The sequence below is a fragment of the Pleurodeles waltl genome, chromosome 8 (assembly GCF_031143425.1).
Source record: "Pleurodeles waltl isolate 20211129_DDA chromosome 8, aPleWal1.hap1.20221129, whole genome shotgun sequence".
In the NCBI taxonomy this organism is placed as follows: Eukaryota; Metazoa; Chordata; class Amphibia; order Caudata; family Salamandridae; genus Pleurodeles; species Pleurodeles waltl.
In genome coordinates, this window is record NC_090447.1 from 423,984,111 (window position 1) to 424,009,174 (window position 25,064).

The 25,064-nt window shown below is 48.0% G+C and overlaps 1 protein-coding gene across 3 annotated transcripts in view; it reads left to right on the forward strand.

Annotated features, from left to right (window-relative positions):
- Positions 1-25,064, forward strand: part of PLCXD1 (phosphatidylinositol specific phospholipase C X domain containing 1) — a 138,850-nt gene that overhangs the window by 56,375 nt on the left and 57,411 nt on the right. For all 3 annotated transcript variants that reach the window (XM_069204304.1, XM_069204305.1, XM_069204303.1), the window contains one exon: positions 4,071-4,207. In XM_069204304.1, coding sequence (XP_069060405.1) covers positions 4,085-4,207 — 123 coding nt within the window. In that variant the 5' untranslated portion in view covers positions 4,071-4,084. The remainder of the gene's footprint in view (positions 1-4,070; positions 4,208-25,064) is intronic.

Sequence of the window (25,064 nt, forward strand, 5' to 3'; positions counted from 1 at the left end):
CTCTCCAGAGCTGGCGCAGTCGGGAAATCTCAGAACTTATTAGGTGGGTCTCCTGTAAAAATGCTATTTGGATTGAATGCCTTATAAGGTAGGAGTAAATAGCGTATCGCCGCTTGGGGGTGTGAATGCCTCTTACATTCCAGGTAATTGCTGTATATGTGGCCATATCGTGGGTATTGGGTCTTTTTTCAATTCTCCCCGCCCAGTCTCTGCATGTGGTCCCACCCCCTCAGTCTTCCGTTCCCGACTATTATTCAAAGGGTTAGTGGGTGTCCTCCGGCAAGAACAAAACGTAACTAATGCCATCAGAGCAGTTAAACAACGTGCCACCGCCCAAACACTACAACAAAAACAACAACGTGCGATCGCACAGCTATACATTATGTGCCTCCACTGGTAGGAGTGTGGGAGTAGGCCAAACATATATGGGGGTAGTTTTAGTCTTGAACCAATTTGTTCGGCTGTGTCGGATAACTAAGAGGATAGAGGGGAGTGTAGAGGTGGTCTCTTTGTATTTAATCACCAAGAAGCGCAGTGCACGGGGTCGGGCGCCACACCTGTCAGTGTGCACACGACTCCGATGGGTCCGACATGCATGTTTCACAGCCAGGCCTGTTATTTGCTTGTCTCTTGAGGCACATCCATCTAAATGTCTCTAGTTGGGTATTTCCTGCGGCATACAGTTTCTTTACAATGTTCAGGGGTCCTTTAGAAGAGTTCATCAGTGGTGGCCGGCATCACAGGGGGCCCCCTCGGTGAGGCCCGGCTCTGATATACTATCCGGTGTGGGAGGATGGTCGCTGGTCAGCTGCAAGAGTTCTGTGTCCGACCCCGAGCCCGGGGGGGATGCGCCCATCGCTGCTGCAGTGTGGATCGCTTCTCTTCTCTCTTGAATTAACTGTTCCAGGTCTGGGGCGCATTTTGTTGCTTCTGCACGAGTTGTGTTTCTTCTCCAGTCTCTTTTATTTTGACTGCGCTTGGCTCGGGGCATCGGCCCAGCTCGTTCCGGCGCACCGTCAGTAGACAGTCCTGACGACTCAAGCCACTCCCAAGCGGCCTCAGGTGTGGGGAAGAAGTGCGTTTTGTTTTCAACCACAACTCGTAGCTTGGCAGGGAACAGCAAGGAATAAGTTAGGCCAAGTGATCGTAGCTTGCGTTTCAGAGGGAGGTAGGAGGCTCGGTCTCTTTGCACCGCTAAGGTTTAGTCTGGGAATAGTAAGATCTGCATGTCATCTATACGGGGTGGCGACGCAGCCCTTACCGGTTGTAATAGTATCTCTGTCTGCGTAGTGGAGGAGGCGGTCTCGTCCGAGCCGGAATTCGATGGGCACGTTCCACGGAGAAGAAGGGGGTAAGCACTCCGTCCGGTACCAGCCCCCGCAGCCAACTCTCCGAGTAGGCTGTCGGGTCTCGTCCTTCTGTGCCTTCTGGCAGATTCACTACGGGGATGTTGTTTCTTCTGGAGCAGCCCTCCACGTCTTCTGCTCGGCGTTCCAGCTCCGCCACCCTGGCCTGTATGTCTTCCATTAATGTTTTTAGCTGGGCGGTTGCAGGTGTTAGGTCCTTTACTGTGGCTTCAATCTCATTGGTTTTGTCCGTTAGTTTGCGGTGGTCTGCATGTAGCAGGACAAGGTCACTCGCCACCTTGTCTATCTTAGCTTCTAGCGACGTGCGGGCACGTTCTAGAGAGTCTCCTATGCGTTCCACTGCAGCGAGTACTGCATCTAGTTTTTGGCTGTCTTGTGTTAGGGAGTCTTGTGCTTTCCCGGCTCCAGCTCCTGAGCGTAGGCGCCCTGTTCCGGCCATGGCCCAAATCCTTGGGGGTGTTTTTGTTTGGCTCCAGAACGATGCTCTCCACCCAATTAGTCTCTGTGTGCGTGCCGCTTTGTAGTTCAGTTTCGATTGGGATGGTGTGGGGCAGGTATGCTGTTTATCGCCAGTTCCGGGCAGCTTGGCAAGAGGTCCGACCTACGGCGGTCGCTCCTGGTTCTGTAGTGCAGAACTCCTTTTGCGGTCAGTCCTGTGAGGACCTGCATCTGGTGGGGACCCCCATGAAGCGCTCAACGTGCCTTTGATCGCCAGTGGGTCCTGTGATTCCAACACCGTCTCTGCTCGGTTAGGCGCCCGTGCTAGTCAGGGAGGGGCTGGACCCGATTGTCGAGGGGCGACAAATCGCCTCCCAGCGATAGCACGAGCAGCCGGCCAAACAGTTCCTCTCCCCCGGTCCCGGGTCACCTACTTTTGTCTTTATGGTGGTTTGCGGCTACCGAGAGGTTCCAGCAGCTTGGGAGGGTTCAGTGCTAGTGTGGTTTTGGATCCGCTGACCCCCGCCGGCCCATCAGGTGTCCAGAGTGCCCCCTTTCCCGGGATCTCCAGCCACCCCCTGGCATGGGGCTCTGGCCATCGGGGGGCCCTCCTCTTCTTCAACTGCCTCAACCAGTGGCGGGGGACGAAGTGCTCTAGGTTTTGCCAGCCTGCCAGAGGGTTCCCGTGCTCCACCGGGGCTCACCTCTAGTTACAGCGCAGGTTCCGGGTGGGCCGCGTGTCTGCCTCGCCACTCTGCCGCCGGGGGGTGGGTCCGTCTTCGCCTCTATGGCGCGATCAATTGCAGGGAAGGGGAGAGGCAGAGGACGCCTCAGTTCAAGTGCGTGGCCGCGGGCGCGGTGGTTGCTTCACTTCACGCGGCAGAGCCGCCCTGCATCAGCTCCTCGGGCCGGGTCTCGTAGGCCCTGCCGGCTCCCAGCAAGGAGGGGGGGGCCCATAGGCATCCCCCGGGCCCGCCGCTGACCTCAGCTCGGGACCCCCGCAGGACGTGGCCACACCCTGCTGTTTTGTCGTCGGAAGGGGGGGCGCCACCCCCCAGCAGGTCGCATCAGCCGATCAGTAAGTGTGAGCCGGGACCGCCCTGATTCCGGCACACGGCTCCAGTCGCACCGGTCGGTCCCTCTCAGCACGTCCACCGCCTCGCGGCCCGGTCTTCAGGCCCGGCCCGTTCGGCTGCGGCATCGATCCGTTAATGCGGGTCACCGGGAGTCCGCTCCTTAACCCAGGCGGTCTCGGCGTCTCCACAGCTCCTATTCAGTTTATGAGGAGCATTGTGCCCCCCCGTTCCCTCCCCTGGGAGTCCGTTTTGGCCGAACGCGGCGCGGAGCTTTAGCGGCTCACACTCGCCATGTTTGGTGGCTTGGCCACGCCTCCCCCATGGAGCACTTGCCCTCATGATTTATTCCTAGTGATTTTGGATTTCTTCTCTACTGTTTTTGATTATATTTTGGTGCTAGAACTAATACCATAAATTCGCAGGTGATTCCCCAACTACAGAAAGTTATCTTACCTTTTAAATTTGTACTTTGTATTTAGAGATTGAGGACAATAAAATATTAGTATTTTTTCCTTTTCCTACTTCCAGTGATGGTTTTAAACTCTCTGCTCACAGAACGTATGTAATCTTTACCATAGAAAAGTCAATAAGATATCATCTCTGCAATTACTACAAATATATTCTGATTTTACGCTGTTTTGTGCTTATAACTCTATTCTTTGCTGGTGTTCAATCAGCAGTCTCTTACAGGCACCTTATTTCTCAAAATCTTGATATTCTGTCTTGCATCAAGTACCTTTAACATCCTTATCGTATTTGTGTGCTCTCCAGCTGCAAAGAAAAGTACAGTTAATTTTGAGAAGGTGCATCCTTCCCATCTACTTTTCTGATCTCCCCTGACGAGTTGTCCTCCAACATTTGGAAAAAGAAACCACTTTGCAGACTATAAATGTTATTTGCCAAATTTGCTGTTCATTGGTTTAAAAAGGTCATAAAATATAAAGATGGTAGATCTCAAAGTTGACTTGGAGATGAAGTCTACAGTTAAATCTTTGACAATGAATTCTTTTTGTTTTCCCAAATGTACAAATTCTTCTCTCGGTATAGGTTTGTGAATATTACCACTATATACAGCCATACATGTTTAAAAACTATTAAAATTGTATGTATGTCTTAATTTCAAACATATGTTGAAACAAGTTTCAATACGGACTGGGTAAACTAAAAATAATGTGTACTATATTTGCAGGTAGCCATGATGCAATGAGTTACTGTTTAGATGAAAATTCACCTATCGATCCGAGAGAATCAAAGACATTGCAAATTTTAGAGAGAAAATTGCCATGCATTGTACGAAATATTATCTACAAGTGGTCTACAACTCAGGTAACTAATCTCACATTTTTGCTCTCTGTATAGGTCAAATATTTATAAATGTGTTAGCGGGCTCTGCTCATGAATAGCAGCATAATTGTTATTCCAAAAGATTTTTGCTTTCCTTGATCACTAACACCCTGATATGTTTTGTAGACTATTAGGTGATCTCTGGAACATCTCAAATCAATCCGATGCATTATTATTATGGAAATTTACAGAGGAGTAAATCTGGAGGCACCTGAAGTTTGTTCAATATGTGTGTAAGCAAAACTTAGTAAATACCATTTGAACAGTAAAACCTCAGGAGGTTGCATCAAGAAAAGGGTGCTGTAAGTCTACGATACCATGGCATCTTTTTTGCTTTTTAACTAGCTTATTGATTTTATTATAATGCATTACATAAAGCAAGCGAAATGCCAAATGATGAAGAGGAAACATCAGCTATACTATTGTCTAGATTATTACGTAGCCAATAGCATATTGTAGCATGCATTCACACCTACATATCCACAATACTTCACCCTGAAGGAAAAAAACCACCACCAAGGTCTTGTTCTCTCTTCCCTCATCATACAACCTCCTATAATACATCTCATTCCAGTCTCCTAAAGCTTCAGCGACCTTGTCACCCATTTGGATCTTCACTGTTCGGAGTCCCTCAGCCAGAAATCACACATTCAGGTCCCTTAGCCATTGTTAAAATTGTAATCACACACGATAGGGTAGACTAAATTCCAGCTAGTACTTAATACAAATAGCAGGTATCAAAGCAAAATATCAAAAGACAATTGTAATTTTAACTGACCAGGCCTCTCGCTAGGAAACTGTCAGTTGAAACTAAGAGCTAAAAACATGTAAAATTTACCTGGTGTGTATATATACAGTTTTCTGTCAATGCAAGCCAATGTGCAAGGTACTTGTTATTGTCAATGAAAAAGTATCTGCTGTGCAGGTGTCAGGACTTTCCCTTCTCTGTCATTTGCTCAAGTAGGAGGCAAACTCCAACTACAAAAAAATGTGTGGTCTTTTTCAGACTTGGTTGAGACTCCTCTTCCTACTCTCAATCCCCACATCGACACACAGGGTCTAACCTGCTGCTATATACGTTGGGTGGACCAGGGAATATTCAGACAATATTCTACCTAAACGTTTCACTTCAGCGTATCTCCCGCAGCATGCAACTAACAAAGAAACAATCCAATGTGCCGTAGCTACTACGAGGAGTAGAGTAGAGAGTAGACTCTGTTCAACAGAAGTTTTTTTCCAAAGTTTCACTATACCCAGGCTTCCTACTTTCCAAGGGCACCTGTCAAGTGTCGCAGACATGATGCAATTACATTTGACTGCCTAGATCATGGACACATTGAAAAATAGGATGATACCATATCCATCAGTCTAGTGAATATATATTGGAAAACATATCTTTGTGCCATCCAGTGCCTCACAGATCATTACATAGCAGCCCAACGGATGGTGATACATTGTCCACCTAAATTAGACTTCATTCTTAATCTATATAACTACTCATCTAGAAAGAGTGGGGAATGAGTGTGTTCCTTTAAGAATGCTGTTACCTTCCCTTTACATATGAGAAAAAAGAACACCTTATATTGCTTTGTATGATCATTAAGGCCGCGTATGTCCCAAGAGATTATATCACAAGTGGCAACCATGTACAAAATGAAACACCTGAAGCCGCCTGATGTGCCAATCATTATCATCTTTTCAATTCTGCTAAACAAATACATCCATATACCCGACATCCATCCGGCTCAAACTAACTTAACAAAACACATAACACCCAAGCACCCACCCATCCCAGAGAATGTGGCCAGAGCCCTTTTATCAAGCCCTTTTGCCATGTTTAGCACATCAGTCTGCTATAGAGTAGCAGACAGTTATATTCCTATTCATCAGCCGTCAGACTGAATACCACCCTTTCCTGACAGATCAAGAACAATATAGGACATTAAATAGTAACCGAACACAGCATACTGCACCTTTAATAAGCCCTGGGAAAAGATTCCCGTCTCCCCCCAGTGATGGAGCTAAGTCCAGCGAGAACCTTCAGCAACCCAAGGGGAAAGGCTTAGAAGCAGTGCTGAGTCACCGCAAGCTTCTACTGCAAAAAATTCACATACTTTGCATGCCATTGATGGGGTCAAACAACTCCCATTATTAGCACTGTTTCATGTATTACTGTCAAAATCCAACATACTATTTTTTTCATGTCCACCCTGTTCACTCTCCTGTAGGGTTTATTCCTCTGTTTTGACATCTGCTGTTTCCTGTCAGTGAGCCCATCGCTACCCGTGCTGTTGATGGATAATTTTTCTCCTTGAGGGTTCATCTTTGGAAATCTATTTACCGAATCGCAAATTAAGTTTGCGAGTCGCAATTAGAAATGGGCGTTCCCTTCCTAATTGAGTCGCAGTGCGATGTACGATTGTTTTGTGACCCTGATTTTGGTCACAAAACAATCGCAGTTAGCACCATTTTCAAACTGGTGCTAACCCATTCACAAACCCGATGGGACCCCTTCCCCTTTGTGAATGGTAGGAAAAATATTTTTTAATTTTTTTGTGTTTGAAATGCATCACACCCTCCTATCCTGCCCATCTTAATTTCTTCAAGGAACACGGGCTGCATTTAAAAAAAAAATAATAAAAAAAAACTGCTTCATTTAAAAGCAATCACAGACATGGTGGTCTGCTGAGCTCAGCAGGCCACCTTCCCTGTGCGTGCAGCCATTTCCAATGGGGTCGCAAATTGCGACCTACCTCATGAATATTAATGAGGTAGGTCATTTGTGACCCCATTGGGAATCGCAAACAGTGTGAGGTACACTGTTGTACATATGGTTTTGCAACTCACAATTTGTGGCTTGCAGATGAGTTGCACATTGCGAGACACCATACTCTGGGCCGTACGTCAGGCCCCATGTTCTGTAATACTTTTTTCCCAAGTCTCTGTGTCTCCACGGTTTCATATTGATGCTGTACCTATTGAGTGTAGTCTCAAAAACATTGACAGTCCTTCACCTTGTGCTGCTGCCCCATTCCTTGTTCTTCGCAAGTTATTGTCTCTGTAAGTTCGAAAATGAAAAATTATAGCGTGTGGTGGTGCTCTGAGTTTTGGAAGTGGCATTTGCGCTCTCAGAGATCTTTCAATGGTAAACAGTTTGGAAAGTGCTTTAGGTTGCAAAGCCTCAAGCAGCTACTTCTTCAGGAAGAAGCCTTAAGATGAGCCCTCCACTGTTGCTCGAAATCCCAGAAAATGGGGATTGTCAAGATGAGAGCGCCTTTCGGCTTTCTCAAACGTCCTTTCCCAAACAAGTGATGTCCCTTGTAGCTTGATTATAGATGCTTTCATCTCCGAGACATTATCAGTAATATTCTCCACAGCTACCTCTACTGCTTTCATTCTTTCAGCTACTTTCCAAAGACCAACTCTTATCACTGTAATTTACAGAGTCAGTATCTGATTTGTGTGCTAGGGAGCAGCTCCAGAGTACTTAACAGCCTACTTCTAGGCCTTTTGGCCCTCATTACAACCCAAAGACCGCCAGGGCTGTTTTGGAGGTTGTACCGGCAACAGGCTGGCGGTACAAACTTGCATTTTACGACCGCGGCGGAAGCGCCACGGTCGCACCGCTGGGACCGGCGGTTTTCTGCCACGGTGGTCCCGGTGGTTTTAATCCTTCAGGGGTTACGAGTCCCCTTCCCGCCACCCTTTCCATGGCGGTAGGAACCGCCATAGAAAGGCTGGCGGAAAGGGGAGTTGCGGGCCCCCTGGCACAGCCCCACACAGCCTTTCATTGTCTGCACAGCAGACAGTGAAAAGCGCAACGGGTGCAACTGCACCTGTCGCACAGCCGCAACACCGCCGGCTCCATTTGGAGCCGGCTTCCATGTTGCGGCCCAGTGGGGATGTCATAATGGGCACTGCGGGAGTGCGGCAGCACGGCGGTTACAGCTTGGCGGGCGGCAGTTGTAATTGTTGTAATGAGGCCCTTTTGTCTTCTTGTCCAACCCCCTCATCACCGCCTCAGCTACCCCTTTTACTGCCCCAGTGCTGCTCATTGTCCCTATTGTTGAGGACACCACATACAGGGAAAGAGAGGTAAGTGGATTCCTGGAGGGTCATTTCACTACAGTTCCTGTCATAAGCTTTCAAACAATCTCACAGGTCACCTGATCTTCAATGTTTGATCACTGCACGTTGATTCACATAATCCTATTCAGCAATTACTTTCTTGTGGCTGCTTCTGGCCATATAGCAAAAGCCCCTCCCACCACTCAATGAAACCATTTATGTCTTTGAGCGGTCCGTGAGAGTTATGCCTCGCCACTCTGACCAGTTGCAGCTATGGTGCCCTCACCAGTCTCCGCGTACAGTATCCTATTTTGTGTGAATACAGATGTTCCCTTTCCATAGGCTTCTGTTTAGGGGCTTCTAGGGCACCTGTAAATATCATGGCAGCTTGGTGGTTCCTCTGGTTGCACATAGTGTAAGGCCATCCCTAGCTCTCGGTCCACACGGACACCTGCACCAGTTAGACGTCTCCCACAAGAGTCAAGGAAAGGAAATGCCTAATCAGCGTCACACTGCCGCTGTGGATGCCAACAACACAACTGTTACTCTGAGCCCAGGATCTCTCATCCAAAGCATCTTATTTCTTTGTGAGCGCATTGTCTCCTTGAGGTCACTACTCTCCTCAGTACGTAGCTAGAACTCCGCCAGCACGGCCCTCTGTATGCACACCAAGTCTAAGCCCCCTGGCCACCATCACCCCCACTGCACTGTGGATGCACTGTTTCTTCCATCTGCCACTCCTGTTTGGCTCATACCGTCCACACGCCCAATGCATTTTCTCGTCCAAGAAATCCGCTTCTCCTACGTGCCTAGCAGTTCACTGATCTGCTCCATTTACAGGTCATGATCTCCTTAGGCAGCACAATATATCTGGTAAGGCACTATTAGGGACAGCAGTTAAGCAGCCAGGTTAGTGCCCTTGTGGTCTGTTGCTGAGATTAACCATTCATTTAAACGTTTTAATCCTCGCACGGAGAGCATAACATTTATGGTGTTTCAATAGTAGCACTTTCACGTCAGGATGTCTTCAGGATATGAGGAGGCTTCTTGGAGCTCAGTGGATTTGCAACTTGTCAGGCCAATTGCTAGCCATTCGATTGTAATCTTTGCATATTCCTGCCCATGTTACCCCCATTTTGTTTCATATATTCCTCTATATGAGTGCCCATTTTCATTTATAAAGTGTGCTGCATTTAGGATTGATTGCACATAATAGTTTGATAGGACATCAAGTATATATATTTAATCATATGATTCATAATGTGTGATAGAATTAAGTGAAGGTTCAATAAGCTTAATGTGTTCATTCTTCTATTTGTTAGTATTCTTTGTAAGGACTACCGTTTTCAATAAAATCATACAATTTTAGTACAGGCATGTATTCTGCAGAGAGGAATCTTAAACTTCCTGGGAGTTTTGGTTCATGTGGGCTGCGCTGCAGACATAGTAAAGGACATCAGCCTCTCTGAGCTAGTTTGGACTCAGCTCACTTGGTAATGCTACACTAAGACAGAAAACGACCTTCTTGAAGCACACAGAACAAGAAGCTTCTTGTTCTGCTATTGTGTGCAGTCTAAAGACTGTTTCAAAAAACTCAGACAGGCATTTTTGGTGCTATGGCAGCTTGGTTAGTGGCTGGAAGGAATCAGTTGGTTAACAAAGACTGATTACATCATTCAGTGCCATGAATTATTTTAACACCGTCACAGTGTTGCGGTTCTTTCTAATATTTTGCTTATTGATTGTTTTAATTGGCACTATATTGTTTGTTTTTATCCTACATCTGCACATTATATCAGCAGTAGATAAAGTCTTAAAATATACATAAATCTAGAGTGGATTCTTGTGTTTGACCATCCATGATGAAGTGAGTTTCAAAACTCATTAATGTACAAACAATCCTTTAGTCTTACATGCCCGATTGTTGCACAGAGCACATCAATCTCGTGTAATGCACAGGTGGTTCATGGATTACAGTCGGGCCCTTGAAGTGCTGTGATTTTTGCTAACGCTGCATTATCCACATAATTACGGATTTTCCACTTTTGCCACTTAATTCATCACCTGGATCATAATCTGCAGATTTTAACAAAAAACAATTCTAGCTCAAACAAATTAAAAGTTACTAATAATGTGGCAATATGTGTTCCATGTAGTGGAAGGCCCTTCACAAAGGGTAACTGCTCACCTTTCTGTTGCTTATTTCTGTATGTGGGTGCCAAAGTGGTACTATTGGGGTAAAGTCTTCACCCAGATAGTGTTAACATATGTAAAAAATAATGAGGTAATACCAACACAGAATGTGCTCATTACGCAACATAATTTGCCTTTTCTTGCTGCATAATGTAGCCAACTCAGCTGGATAATTTGATCCAGTGTCATTGGTTATAGTCAACCAAACTGAATACCTAATGAGAACGGTTTCAGACCATAATGCCCTACTGCTGGGACTACACTGGCCCAGGACCAGGCCTCCCATACCGACTTGGAGATTGCACCTGAGTCGTTCGAAAACACCTTATTCCCAAAAAAATCTAGGAACCACCATAGACTCTTATTTTGCCAAGAACACATGCACTTCCTCGTTCCGATTGATGGAATGGGAGGCCTTTAAGTGGGTGATCAGAGGCCACTGTATACCCGAGGTTACAGAGGTGAGACGAATGCTGCTTCAAGATATGGAGGACATCAGGACATCTGGAGCTACACATTGACCTCTTAGAGGCCAAAGAGAAGGTGGCGGAAGAGGTTAAACGCCTCTGCTGCTTCGATTACAATAATTATATGACTCGGGCCCATGCTGAGAGACATCGGGCAGGGGCACTATTAGCATGGCAAGCGAATTCTGCTGAACGCGGGTCTGTCATTGTTGAACAGACTATTGCCACCGGAGACAGATCATACAGTCCAGCTGATATTAACAGGGAGTTCCAGACATATATATATGACCTTATATTGTCACACCTCAATTAGTGGAGCGGATGCTCTGCAGACATTCTTAACGAATGCAGTGCTCCAGAGCTACCCCCGCAAGCAGTTGAGAACCTTGGAGCCGACATAACAATCCCAGAGATTAGGGCTGCGATAAAGCAGATGGACAGGAAGAAGACACCATGCACGGATGGTTTGCCTGCATAGTTTTATTCCTGTTTTGTAGAGCCACTAGCCCACAAACTATTAGCTCTATACCAGGCAGCCAAGTGCAAGGGTTCCCGCCGACGCGCCAGTAGGGAAGTGCTAATAGTGCCGCTGCTAAAACCAGGGAGGGAGGCCACCGACATGGCATTGTACCGCTCCCTGTCAATGCTGTACATTGATTATAAAATACTTAGTTGAATCCTGGCCACAAGGGTGATGCAACATATGATGATCCTTATACATAGGGACCAAAACTGCTTCGTAATAGTCAGAAATACAGCATTGAGTATTAGACGCCTGCTCTCAGTGGTGGAGGCGGGGACTTACGATAAGACTACAGCAGCGGCCCTAGCTGTTGATATTGAAAAAGCATTTGACAGCCTGGAATACCCGTATGTGCAAGAAGTTCTGAGACATTTTGGACTGGGTATGGGGTTTAGAGATTGGACAAAACTTGTATATGAGGATGTGTAAGCACGGGTGCCAATGGGCAGGATTATGTTGGAGAAATACAAGGTGGAGTGCGGCACGAGACAGAGGTGCCCTTTGTCACCCCTACTCTTCGCGCTCACAATGGGGCCCCTTGCATGCCATGCCCGAACAGGAGAGGCCTATGGTGGCCTGCGAATAAGTGAGCATGAGCATCATGCAACGCTTTATGCCGATGATCTCATCCTTTTGTTTTTATGGGACACAGGAGATGCACTTATGGGAACTCGTTCACTCCTGGAGTGTTTTAGAGAACTCTCAGGACTACAAGTCAATTGACAGAAGTCCTGCGTCTTTCCCGATACATCTCCATGCAATCCTCTGCTTGACTTGGAGCCACTGCGATGGGAGGCCCATTGCCTATCAAAGTTAGAGACACGTAAATACCACAAGCAGGAAGATATGTTAGATTGCAATGTGGGGAAGGCTATCTGAGGACTACTATCTAGCATTGAGTTTTGGGCATGCTCCTGCTATCAGTGGCCGGCTGTGGGTGCCCCTAAAAATGGTGGCTTTGCCATGCCTGCTTTACTACTTTGTAGTATCTGGTAGAGACAACTAGCAGCAGAGTCCTGATCTTAGAATTCTCTTCCAGGCGTCAGGCTGGATCCTGACACTTTTCCTCAGCAGTACCTCTGTGCGTCGGTAGAGGGCGTAGAGCGACTCCGCAGCGACGCCGTCCCCGGACATGACGTCAGCAGCGTAAATATATTCCCTCCTCTGACACGCTGACATAAGTTTCTTCTCTTCCATGTAGCAACACGGATCCGGTGTTGCGGTACCTCGAGCCCTTTTGGCCTTTCTCCCGGTTTTATGGGTATTTTTCTTTTTGAAAATAATGTATACGCCTTAAGGGTTTTAAGCCCTATGGGTCCTGTGCTTGGCAAATGTCAGACACGGACCCCCATTCGTGTGTTTGTGGTGTCTGGGTGCTCATCACGATGCTGATGGCTGCTACTCCTGTCATTAACTGAAGCCCAAATCCTTAAGGAAGTGTCGGATAAAGCACCTGGCAGCACGGGTGGAAAAGTATTCTTATCGGAGTCCGTCTTCTTCCTCGCGGTCCCGGGAGTGCCCCAAAAGTCATTCGCGCACAGCTCCGTCAACGTTCGGTAGTGCATCTGCATCTCCAAGTAAGTCTTCCCGTGTGCCGTCACACCCTTTGCCGTCACCCCTCCCCCTCATCTTCCCCCCCACCCCCAGCACTCTCCTCCTGTGGAGTCTGTGCTCGAGTCGACCCCTCCCTTCTGCCGTATCCTGGCACGGGGCAACTCTAGCACAAATGCAGGACTACTACTCGTCCCTGCATTCCACTTTTAGGTTTTCCCCTCCCTCTGGAGCACCTTCAGGCCCTAAGGAGGTGGCGAGTGTCCTGACGGGGTCTTCACTGGCGACTTAGGCCTCGGTGCCTGTTCAGCCTCTCCACTCCGACTCCGGAGTCGGATTGGCACCAGTGCACGGCCTCTTGCGACCTCCGTCTCTTCTGCCTGATCCTGTTGCCTCGATGCCCCCCACAGCGCCATTGGCTTGCTCAACGCTCCTATTCTGATTTCCCTGTAGTTGAACGACGCTGCTTCCGAGCAGTCTTCCCCCCACTCGACGCCAGCTGATGTCGACACTGGGAGCTGTGCCGTTGGAACTGGATGTGGTTACTCATCTGGATCCACCGTCTGAGCTTTCTACACATGCTCAGCCTCCCTTTATAGGTCCCCTCCGGAGGTCTTCATCTGATTGGATGCTTGACTTAGCCACTGCAAGTGTCCTTGTCTCCTCGCCGGCGTCCAGCCTACTCTCATCTCCTGGGTTGGCGACTGAGGCCAGTACTGCCTTCGCAGACATGTTGAGGCGAGTGGCTGCTGTTTTGCACTTGCAACGGTGCAATTATCTACAGACCCGTTACTGGATTTTCATCCTGATCAGTCTTCTACTGATCCAATTATGCCTTATTGCGAGTCTCTTTCTGGCATCCTTTTGGTTGTCTGTAACCAGCTTGTCTCTGGTCCCTCTGTGGAGCGCTCTACATCCCACAGGCACCGGCCAGCACAGGAGGATCCCTTATGCATTCGCCACCACCCTACTCTTCAGGGCTTTGCGGGTCAAACTGCTTTAGCATTCCTGACATGGCACAGATTCTTCCTGCCCTGCCTCGCCATGAAGCCAGACAGTTGCATGCTGCCATGAAGCCAGACAGTTGGATGCTGCTGGCAGGCATATGTTCACCTCCTGTAGTGCCGCCCTATGCTCCATTAACTCATCCTGTGTGTTAGCTTGCTTCTCCCATGCTCTATGGGATTCCGTGGAGCGTTTGTTGCCAACTCTCTCTAAGGATGCCTGCACTGCTCTTATACCTTTGATCAGAGATGGTCAGCAGGCTGCTAGGGTCTCGGTTCGCACGTGTATGGATTCCGTTGGTTGGCCTATGGCTGCATCTGTTGCCATACGTTGAAGGGCTTGGTTAACACATTCTAATTTTTCAACTCGTGTGCGGGATGCTGTCTTTGACATGCCATTTTATGGCAAATCTCTTTTTGGTGCGCATGCAGATTCTGACTTGCGCCGTTTTAGAGATTCGCTTGGTGGGGACTAATGTTCCATCTGCCTCTGGATCCACTCGCCTACTCCGTTGCTAGTCTGTTTTGGGTTGCCGAGTTCCTCACAGGTGTGGGTTGTTTTTCGTACACACCCTTTCCTGTTACGTGTTTCTCTCACTTATTGTAGACCTCCGGATTCCAACCCAGAGTATACTCCTGTTCTTCGCAGAAACATTGGTTCATGGTGGTTTTTTTCCACTTGTAATAATGGTGCTACGTGCCTTTCAATTTCTACAGCGTATCGCCATGTGGAGCGGCAGCTCTACTTCTGAGGGATGGGTCATGAGCCCTACTTATCATTTGACCATCCACAGTGGTGGGTCGCCTCCTTATATCTTAGACTTTTCATACCACTTATGTTGGTTCTCTTTTTGTTTTGCTTTCAGACTAAGTTTGACCCCTAGGCGGATCGCATATCATCTCTGTTTGCTAGAGATTGGGTTTGACCATAGCTCTTTCGAGCTTTTAGGTGTAAGCTATTTGCTACTTTTTCCTCCTTCTTATTCCCATGTGGGGATCTATTCTTGTACTCTCTCGGGAGCCACTTCTTATCTAAATTATTTTAGGTTTGTTGCCCCTTGGCGCTATCTTACCACCCTTCTTCTACAGACGTTTTTCTCCCCATATTTTCCATGGACTTTATAATAGACTTTGTATATGTTTCTCTTTCACCTTTCCTGTACTGTTTGTCTTTCTCCGCTTGCAGGACCATCTCTGATTTTTTGAAGTTCCCATGTGCCTCCCTCCTGTCTTGGTGGGTGTCTGTCACTTACCTCGTGTTTTTTGCAGCCAAAAAACAAACAAAAAAATACCACTAACATCAAATGGAAGGACACATTTAATCAATTTACTTGATTACCCTATATTCTCTTTCGGTTCAAACCGAAATATGTCAGCTGTACTGTTACATTTGGGACATTTCTTGGGTTTATAGTCCCCCTGTGGAATTCTGCGCATGGTCTCTATCTTTTACACAGGATATTGTGCATTCTGCTCCAGGTCTACCTCTTCCAGAGGCTATACCTTTTCTCTTTCCTGTGCATTCTGCTCCAGGTCTACCTCTTCCAGAGGCTATACCTTTTCTCTTTCCTTCCTATACAACGGAATCCCTTATTGTTTTACATGTTATTCTGGCACCATGCTTTACCATTTCCTCTCACTCCGGCAGGAATGGTGGAGTAGTGGTTATAACCATTACTTATGGATACTTTCCTACGACTTTCTCTTTGGACTTCCTCCTTTCTTCCATTGTCCACTATGATCGCTTGGGACGTGTGCCATCTATTTATTACCGTTGTCGGTATTCCATTCCATTGTGGTTTGTTGGGTGTCATCAGGTCGTTTATTCACCTTTTGTACACTCCTTCGAGGGTTGTTTCCCTCCTCATGTGTTTCTTGCCGGCTTGTTCACCTATTTACAGACACTTTTTTTTTTTCCTACTGTTCCTCCCGGAGCATTACATATTTTTGTGGCTCTGTGGTGGTACTGTCTTTTGTTCTGTACACTAGATGTTTTCCTTTCCAACATTTCAGGTTTCTCAGGTCCATTACTTGCCTTTCTAGTCACTGTCTCTCCCCCCGGTTGTTCTCACTCTCCAGATTTTCCGTGCCTTCATGGTCACGGTCATACACCCTCACGCTTAGTGGTGAGACTCTATTCTGGGTATGTCTGTTGACATGCCTCCATTTTCTTTGTTACTTTTCGGTCCTTGTCTTCCTCTCTGGTTTGCAATGACTAGTTCACTTCCTCTTCCATGGATTTATCCAATTTTTGCTTGCTTATTTCTTACGTTCTGTGCTGCACAGTTCTGTCGGCCCTTTTTGAGAAGATGTTTATTCCGGCTTGTGTTCCCATGCATGGCTGCATTTGGTTCCTCTTCATGGCTGTTTTCATTGAAAGGGGTTCCTTCTTCCCCTTCATTTCTTCTTCAGGGTCATTCTTTGTATTGTGTACACACAGGGACGTTGGGTTCTTTTACCCAATGTCGTATCAATTCCTCTTCAAGGGTTCTGTTTCTGGACCTCCTCTGGTGTCCTGCTTTGTTTATGGTGTACATGTGCTCTGCACTTTTTGCACAGGACATTTCTTGACCTTCCTACTGTATTGACCAGTTGGGTTCTGGAGCTGTTTTGCACTAGTTCTTCTAGGGCACCCATTGCTGCTTGTATTGTACACTTAGTGTTCTGTTCTTTCCTTTGTTGCAACATGGCCTTCTGCTTTAACTTGTGTGTTTCTTCACACGTATGCTCTGCTGGGGTGCTCTCCCATTCTGCTTTGAGATGGTTCTCCCTTGCACATTTACTCTGGTCATTCTGATACCCATTTTGGTCTCCGATTTCTTTTCAGTCTATTCTCTTCACATTCTTTTTAGCGTGTTTCACGTGACTGTCTCTTCAGGTGCCTTGGACGTGTTTCCCTTTTTTCATCATGCCGTTGGTTCTTGGCAGCTCTGACTGCCCCATTTGTCGTGGCCATTGCCGTGCTTCCTTAGGGAGATATCTTACCAATCATGACTTATCAGATCCCCTGTTGATATGCCGGTCATCTCTTCCTGTGTGTAGCTTACGCTGTCTTCTCGCCTTGTCTGTCTCGTACCTGGTTTATTCTCCTCTTCGTTGCCAGGTTATTCTTTGCTGGACTGGTGAGATCCATTCACAACCCTCCTCCTGGGTTGGGATTGATTGGGTATGTAATTCTAAGATCAGGAATCTGCGGCTAGTTGTCTCTAGCAGATTGACAAGTTACTTACCTTTGGTAATGCCTTATCTGGTAGAGACGCAGACTAGCCACAGATTCCTTATCGTCCCACCTATCCTCACCGATTGTGAACTGTATCCTCTTCAGTCTTGCTTGGGGTAGTCTCTGATGTATTCTCGTTATTGTATGTATAACGTTATGTCCTTTCCTTCTTAGTTGGCATATACACTATCTCACTGCCAGTTTGTAGGTGGCTTCTAGTCACAGAAGAAACTGATGTCAGCGCATTGGAGGAGGGAATATATGGACTCCGCTGACGTCATGTCTGGGGACGACTTTGCTGCAGAGTCCCTCCACGCTCTCTACCAATGTTCAGAGGTACTGCTGAGGAACAATTTCCGGATCCAGCCTGACACCTGGAAGAGAATTCTAAGATAAGGAATCTGCGGCTAGTCTGTCTCTCTACCAGATAAGGCGTTACTCAAGGTAAGTAACTTGTCCATTACCAAAATGGATTTCATGTTCCTGGTTCAAGGACCTTGACTCACTGATAACAGGGTTTGGGAAACGGGCTGCCAAAGTTTGTCACTGGCCACGCTCCAAAGAGTAAAAACCAAAGGAGGCATGGCCATACCAGACTTTGACTCGTATTATATAGCTGGACAGTTATAGTGGCTGACCCCATGGATAGCAACAATGCTATCGCCAGAAGGGGAAGCCTCCTCTGGTGCCCCTGACATGCACGAGTTAGCTAGTATCCTCCTTTGACCGAGATCCCCAACTGCAGCAGAAACTCAGGAGGTCTCTGTTGGGATCGTTGCCTCCGCAGAAATAAAGTCTAAATACCATACTCACCTGACATCCCACTGAAAGTCCTACTAGTGTTACCACATGAAGGGGCCTGGTGGGGGATCAGACTTTTGGGAAAGCTACTCACTGAACCCAGGGCCTTTTCTTCTTTATCAAGTGGTAACAGCCACCATCCACCGCTACTGGAAACAAGGACTAGGAGAACCGCCTCCGTCAGAAGTATGCCAATATTTGGTTATTGCGACTGGGAGGTTCAAGGGGTCACATGCCTTTATCAACGGCAGAGACTAGAGCTTACTATCCCACTGACGACGGTCAAGATGCAGTGGGAAAATGAACTGGGTAGCCCCATATAAGATAGGGACTGGGAGCGTATTCTAGAGCTTGTACCCAAGGTGTCTCGCAATGCTTGCTTTAAGTTTATGCTCCACAGGGCCTACCTAACTCTGGACAGAATCAGCTGGTACTTTGGAAATATGGAGGCTACATGCCCCCGCTGAGAGCCAAAAGCGGAGTTCTTACATATGGTTTGGAACTACCACCACTTAGTGGACTACTGGGGAAGAATTACTAGATTGATGACGTTGGTCACAGATCGGGAGATCCCTTGTACTCTGGGCCATTGCCTTCTTCATTGGTTCCCCCACAAGTCCGAAACAAAGATCATCTGTCAGTTCCAAGACCTTTTGTATGTCTTAGCCAAGAGGGAAATAAGTTGGCTCTGAAAGAGCCCCCGGGACCAACTTTGAGGGCTGGAAGTGGGAAATATTGAGATGGGCAGGATATGAGGGTGTAATTAAACTACAGGAGGCCGGAAGAGGACAAGGCTCATTAGACGGAGCCACGGCTTGGGAAGCAGTGGTCGCGGTGTTGGCCATACATGACGCAGCGCCACCAGAAGAAAGGCTCCACCTCACCTTAACCACTTCGCTGCCAGGCCTTTTCCCCCTCCTGTGCCAGGCCTTTTTTTTGCCTATTTGGGGCAGTTCGCGCTTAGGCCCGCATAACTTTTTGTCCACATAAGCTAACCAAGCCAAATTTGCGTCCTTTTTTTCCAACATCCTAGGGATTCTGGAGGTACCCAGACTTTGTGGGTTCCCCTGAAAGAGGCCAAGAAATTGGCCAAAATACAGGGAAAATTTTGTTTTTTTCAAAAAAATTGGAAAAAGTGGCTGCAGAAGAAGGCTTGTGGTTTTTCCCCTGAAAATGGCATCAACAAAGGGTTTGCGGTGCTACACTCAGCAGCTTCCCAGCTTTCAGGAACAGGCAGACTTGAATCCGAAAACCCAATTTTTCAACACAATTTTGGCATTTTACTGGGGCATACCCCATTTGTGCAATTTTTTGTGCTTTCAGCCTCCTTCCAGTCAGTGACAGGAATGGTCATGAAACCAATGCTGGATCCCAGAAACCTAAACATTTCTGAAAAGTAGACAAAATTCTGAATTCAGCAAGGGGTCATTTGTGTAGATCCTACAAGGGTTTCCTACAGAAAATAACAGCTGAAAAAGAAAAATATTGAAATTGAGGTGAAAAAAACATCAATTTTTCTCTACTTTTTACTCTGTAACTTTTCCCTGCAATGTCAGATTATCGAAAGCAATATACCGTTACGTCTGCTGGACTCCTCTGGTTGCGGGGATATATAGGGTTTGTAGGTTCATCAAGAACCCGAGGAACCCAGAGCCAATAAATGAGCTGCACCCTGCAGTGCGTTTTCATTCTATACCGGGTATACAGTAATTCATTTGCTGAAATATAAGGAGTAAAAAATAGCTATCAAGAAAACCTTTGCATTTCCAAAAAGGGCACAAGATAAGGTGTTGAGGAGCAGTGGTTATTTGCACATCTCTGAATTCCGGGGTGACCATAGTAGCACGTGAATTACATGGAATTTCTCAAATGGATGTCTTTTTTTACACACACCCCTATATTTGGAAGGAATAAATGTAGAGAAAGACAAGGGGCAATAACACTTGTTTTGCTATTCTATGTTCCCCCAAGTCTCCCGATAAAAATGATACCTCACTTGTTTGGGTAGGCCTAGCGCCCGCGACAGGATATGCCCCAAAACACAACGTGGACACATCACAGAAAACAGAGCTGTTTTTAGCAAAGTGACTACCTGTAGATTTTGGCCTCTAGCTCAGCCACCACCTAGGGAAACCTACCAAACCTGTGCATTTCTGAAAACTAGAGACCTAGGGGAATCCAAGGAGGGGTGACTTGTGTAGCTCGGACCAGGTTCTGTTACCCAGAATCCTTTGCAAACCTCAAAATTTGGCTAAAAAAAACACATGTCCCTCACATTTCTGTGGCAGAAAGTTCTGGAATCTGAGAGGAGCTACAAATTTCCTTCCACCCAGCGTTCCCCCAAGTCTCCGATAAAAATGATACCTCACTTGCGTGGGTAGGCCTAGCGCCGGCGACGGGAAACACCCCAAAGCGCAACGTGGACACATCCTAAATTTTGGAAAAAAACAGAGGTGTTTTTTGCGAAGTGCCTACCTGTAGATTTTGGCCTCTAGCTCAGCCGGCACCTAGGGAAACCTACCAAACCTGTGCATTTCTGAAAACTAGAGACCTAGGGGAATCCAAGGAGGGGTGACTTGCGGGGCTCGGACCAGGTTCTGTTACCCAGAATCCTTTGCAAACCTCAAAATTTGGCTAAAAATACACATGTTACTCACATTTCTGTGGCAGAAAGTTCTGGAATCTGAGAGGAGCCACAAATTTTCTTCTACCCAGCGTTCCCCCAAGTCTCCCGATAAAAATGATACATCACTTGTGTGGGTAGGACTAGCGCCCACGAAAGGAAAGGGCCCAAAACACAACGTGGACACATCACATTTTTTTATAAAAAGCAGTGCCTACCTGTGGATTTTGGCCTGTAGCTCAGCCGACACCTGAGGAAACCTAGCAAACCAGTGCATTTTTGAAAACTAGAAACCCAGGGGAATCCAAGATGGGGTGACTTGCGGGGCTCTGACCAGGTTATGTTACCCAGAATCCTTTGCAAACATCAAAATTTGGCCCAAAAAACACTTTTTCCTCTAATTTCGGTGACAGAAAGTTCTGGAATCTGAGAGGAGCCACAAATTTCCTTCCACCCAGCGTTCCCCTAAGTCTCTCGATAAAAATGGTACATCACTTCTGTGGGTAGGCCTAGCGCCCACAAAAGGAAATGGCCCAAAACACAACGTGGACACAACATATTTTTTCACAGAAAACAGAGGTGTTTTTTGCAAGGTGCCTACCTGTGGTGTTTGGCCTGTAGCTCAGCCGGCCCCAGGGGGGGGGGGGGGGGGGGGGGCAGACATGCCCTAAAATAAATTTGCCCCCCCAACCCCCACCCTCCCCCGCCGGGAGCGACCCTTGCCTACGGGGTCGCTCCCCCTGCGTGACATTGGCACCAAAAAACAAATCCCCGGTGCCTAGTGGTTTCTGTCCCCTTGGGGGCAGGTTGACCTAAACTCAGCCAATCTGCCCCCAAGGGGGGCAGAAATGGCCTAAATACAATTTGTCCCCCAGGGGAGCGACTTTTGCCTGATGGGTCGCTCCCCATCTCTAAAAAAAAAAAAAACAAAGAAAAAAAAAAAGAAAAAAAAGAAAAATTCCCCTGGCGCCTAGAGGTTTCTGCCCCCCCCCCCCCCCCCACCCGGGGGCAGATATGGCCTAAAAAAATTTGCCCCCCCAACATCCAATCCCCCCCCCCCCCCCCCGGGAGCGACCCTTGCCTACGGGGTCGCTCCCCCTGCGTGACATTGGCGCCAAAAAACAAATCCCCGGTGCCTAGTGGTTTCTGCCCCCTTGGGGGCAGATTGACCTAAAATTGGCCAATCTGCCCCCAGGGGGGCAGAATTGGTCTAAATACAATTTGCCCCCCCCAGGGGAGCGACCCTTGCCTGATGGGTCGCTCCCCATCTCTAAAAAAAGAAACAACAAAAAAAAAAAACACACAAAAAAAATTGCCCTGGCGCCTAGAGTGTTCTGCCCCCCCCGGGGGGGCAGAAATGGCCTAAAATAAATTTGCCCCCCCAACCCCCCCCCCCCCCCCCCCCGGGAGCGACCCTTGCCTACGGGGTCACTCCCCCTGCGTGACATTGGCGCCAAAAAACAAATCCCCGGTGCCTAGTGGTTTCTGCCCCCTTGGGGGCAGATTGACCTAAAATTGGCCAATCTGCCCCCAGGGGGGCAGAAATGGTCTAAATACAATTTGCCCCCCCAGGGGAGCGACCCTTGCCTGATGGGTCGCTCCCCATCTCTAAAAAAAGAAACAACAAAAAAAAAAAAACACAAAAAAGAAAATTGCCCTGGCGCCTAGAGTGTTCTGCCCCCCCCCACCCCCGGGGGCAGTTCGGCCTAATAATAGGCCGATCTGTCCCCCGGGGGGGCAGAAATGGCCTAAAAAAAATTTGCCCTCCCAACACCCCCCCCCCCCCCCCCCGGGAGCGATCCTTGCCTACGGGGTCGCTCCCCCTGCGTGACATTGGCGCCAAAAAACAAATCCCCGGTGCCTAGTGGTTTCTGCCCCCTTGGGGGCAGATTGACCTAAAATTGGCCAATCTGACCCCAGGGGGGCAGAAATGATCTAAATACAATTTGCCCCCCCCCAGGGGAGCGACCCTTGCCTGATGGGTCGCTCCCCATCTCTAAAAAAAGAAACAACACAAAAAAAAAATTGCCCTGGCGCCTAGAGTGTTCTGCCCCCCCCCCCCGGGGGCAGTTCGGCCTAATAATAGGCCGATCTGTCCCCCGGGGGGGGCAGAAATGGCCTAAAATAAATTTGCCCCCCCAACCCCCACCCCCACCCCCCCCCGGGAGCGACCCTTGCCTACGGGGTCGCTCCCCCTGCGTGACATTGGCGCCAAAAAACAAATCCCCGGTGCCTAGTGGTTTCTGCCCCCTTGGGGGCAGATTGACCTAAAATTGGCCAATCTGCCCCCAGGGGGGCAGAAATGGTCTAAATACAATTTGCCCCCCCAGGGGAGCGACCCTTGCCTGATGGGTCGCTCCCCATCTCTAAAAAAAGAAACAACAAAAAAAAAACACACAAAAAAAAAATTGCCCTGGCGCCTAGAGTGTTCTGGCCCCCCCGGGGGCAGTTGGGCCTAATAATAGGCCGATCTGTCCCCCGAGGGGCAGAAATGGCCTAAAATAAATTTGCCCCCCCAACCCCCGCCCCCCGGGAGCGACCCTTGCCTACAGGGTCGCTCCCCCTGCGTGACATTGGCGCCAAAAAACAAATCCCCGGTGCCTAGTGGTTTCTGCCCCCTTGGGGGCAGATTGACCTAAAATCGGCCAATCTGCCCCCAGGGGGGCAGAAATGGTCTAAATACAATTTGCCCCCCAGGGGAGCGACCCTTGCCTGATGGGTCGCTCCCCATCTCTAAAAAAAAGAAAGAACAAAAAAAAAAAACACAAAAAAAAAATTTGCCCTGGCGCCTAGAGGTTTCTTCCCCCCCTGGGGGCAGATCGGCCTAATAATAGATGGCCTAAAATAAATTGCCCTCCCCCCCCAGGGAGCGACCCTTCCCTAAGGGGTCGCTCCCTTTGCGTGAAATTCACGCAAAGAAAAAACTCCCTGGTGTCTAGTGGTTTCTACCCCCCTTGGGGGCAGATTGGCCTCATCAAAATAGGCCAATCTGCCCCCAAGGGAGGCAGAAATGGCCAAAATATAATTTTCCCCCAAGGGGAGCGACCCTTGCCTAAGGGGTCGCTCCCCACCTCAATAAAAAAAAATGAAAAAAAAAAAATGAAAAAAAAACAAAATGGTCCCTGGTGCCTAGAGGTTTCTGCCCCCAGGGGGGGCAGAAAAGGCCTTTTCAAAAAAATGCCCCCCCTGGGAGCGACCCTTGCCCAAGGGGTCGCTCCCTTTGGTCAATTTCAATGAAAAAAAAAAAAATCCCTGGTGTCTAGTGGGGTTTCAAAAGCCGGATTGCAAGCAATCCGGCTTTTGAAACCCTCGGAGGGACTTCAAAGGGAAGGAAATACTTTTCCTTCCCTTTGAAGCCCCTCCGGGCCTCCCAAGTGATTGAAAAAGAAATGCTTTTGCATTTCTTTTTCAATCGCGCTGGAAGCAGAGCTTCCAGCGCGACTAGGGAGGCCCCTGTGACAAATCAGCGCGCGCTCGCGCGCTGACGTCACAGTGGGGGGTGGGGGGGGTCGGGGGTGGAAGGGGAAGGGATTCCCTGGTCAGCCCTGACCTAGGGGGGTGGGGGGGCGGCCCTCGGGAGGAGCGCTAGCGCTTCTCCCGAGGGAAGCATTCAGGACGTAATGGTTACGTCCATGGCGCCACGCGGGCGCTGCCATGGACGTAACCATTACGTCCGTGGCGGGGAAGGGGTTAATTAGCTCTTATGATACAAAGAGGGCAGAGGTCATCAGACATTATGACAACAAAGTGACATATATATAGGATGCATGGGGCCCCAGCAAAAGGATCCCGACCAACACTAAGAACATTATCTCCACATTCACTTGTGAGACACAATTCTAGTATTGAAGGCACATAGGGCGCAGTGCGGGGGGAGGGAGACATCTGTTTGGGACTGGAAGTTAGAGGAAGTTGCTGAAAGTTACTGAAGGCTGGAATACTAACCTGTGTGACTAGTTCTATTTATTGGTTACATGCATAATCCCTGGAACAGCCTAGACTTGAAGGATGATGGGTATGTGAAGTACAATAACATTTGTTTTAAAAAAAATGGTTCAGTCAACCAGGGTCCCTGTTTCAATGTTTTAAGTTTTTTTCTGATCCTGTGCTTGACCAGAGGGTCTATTGGCACTAAAACTGGGTCATATTCTGTAGAGTGTGCAAAAAGAAAACACATCCGTGCACCCTATGTGTCTGTTAATTTGCTGAAGGGCAAATTTATCTGAATTGGGACACAATATTTCCCTTTTTTCTTGCTAGGTAGATGGTTATGAGAGGCAAAACAAGTGCAGAGTGGGTGATTTCAACTCACAATTGTATGCACTCGTGGGGCAGCACCATTGAAGTCATTTGTAATTACTCTGAGATCCCAGGGTAATCAGGCCAACA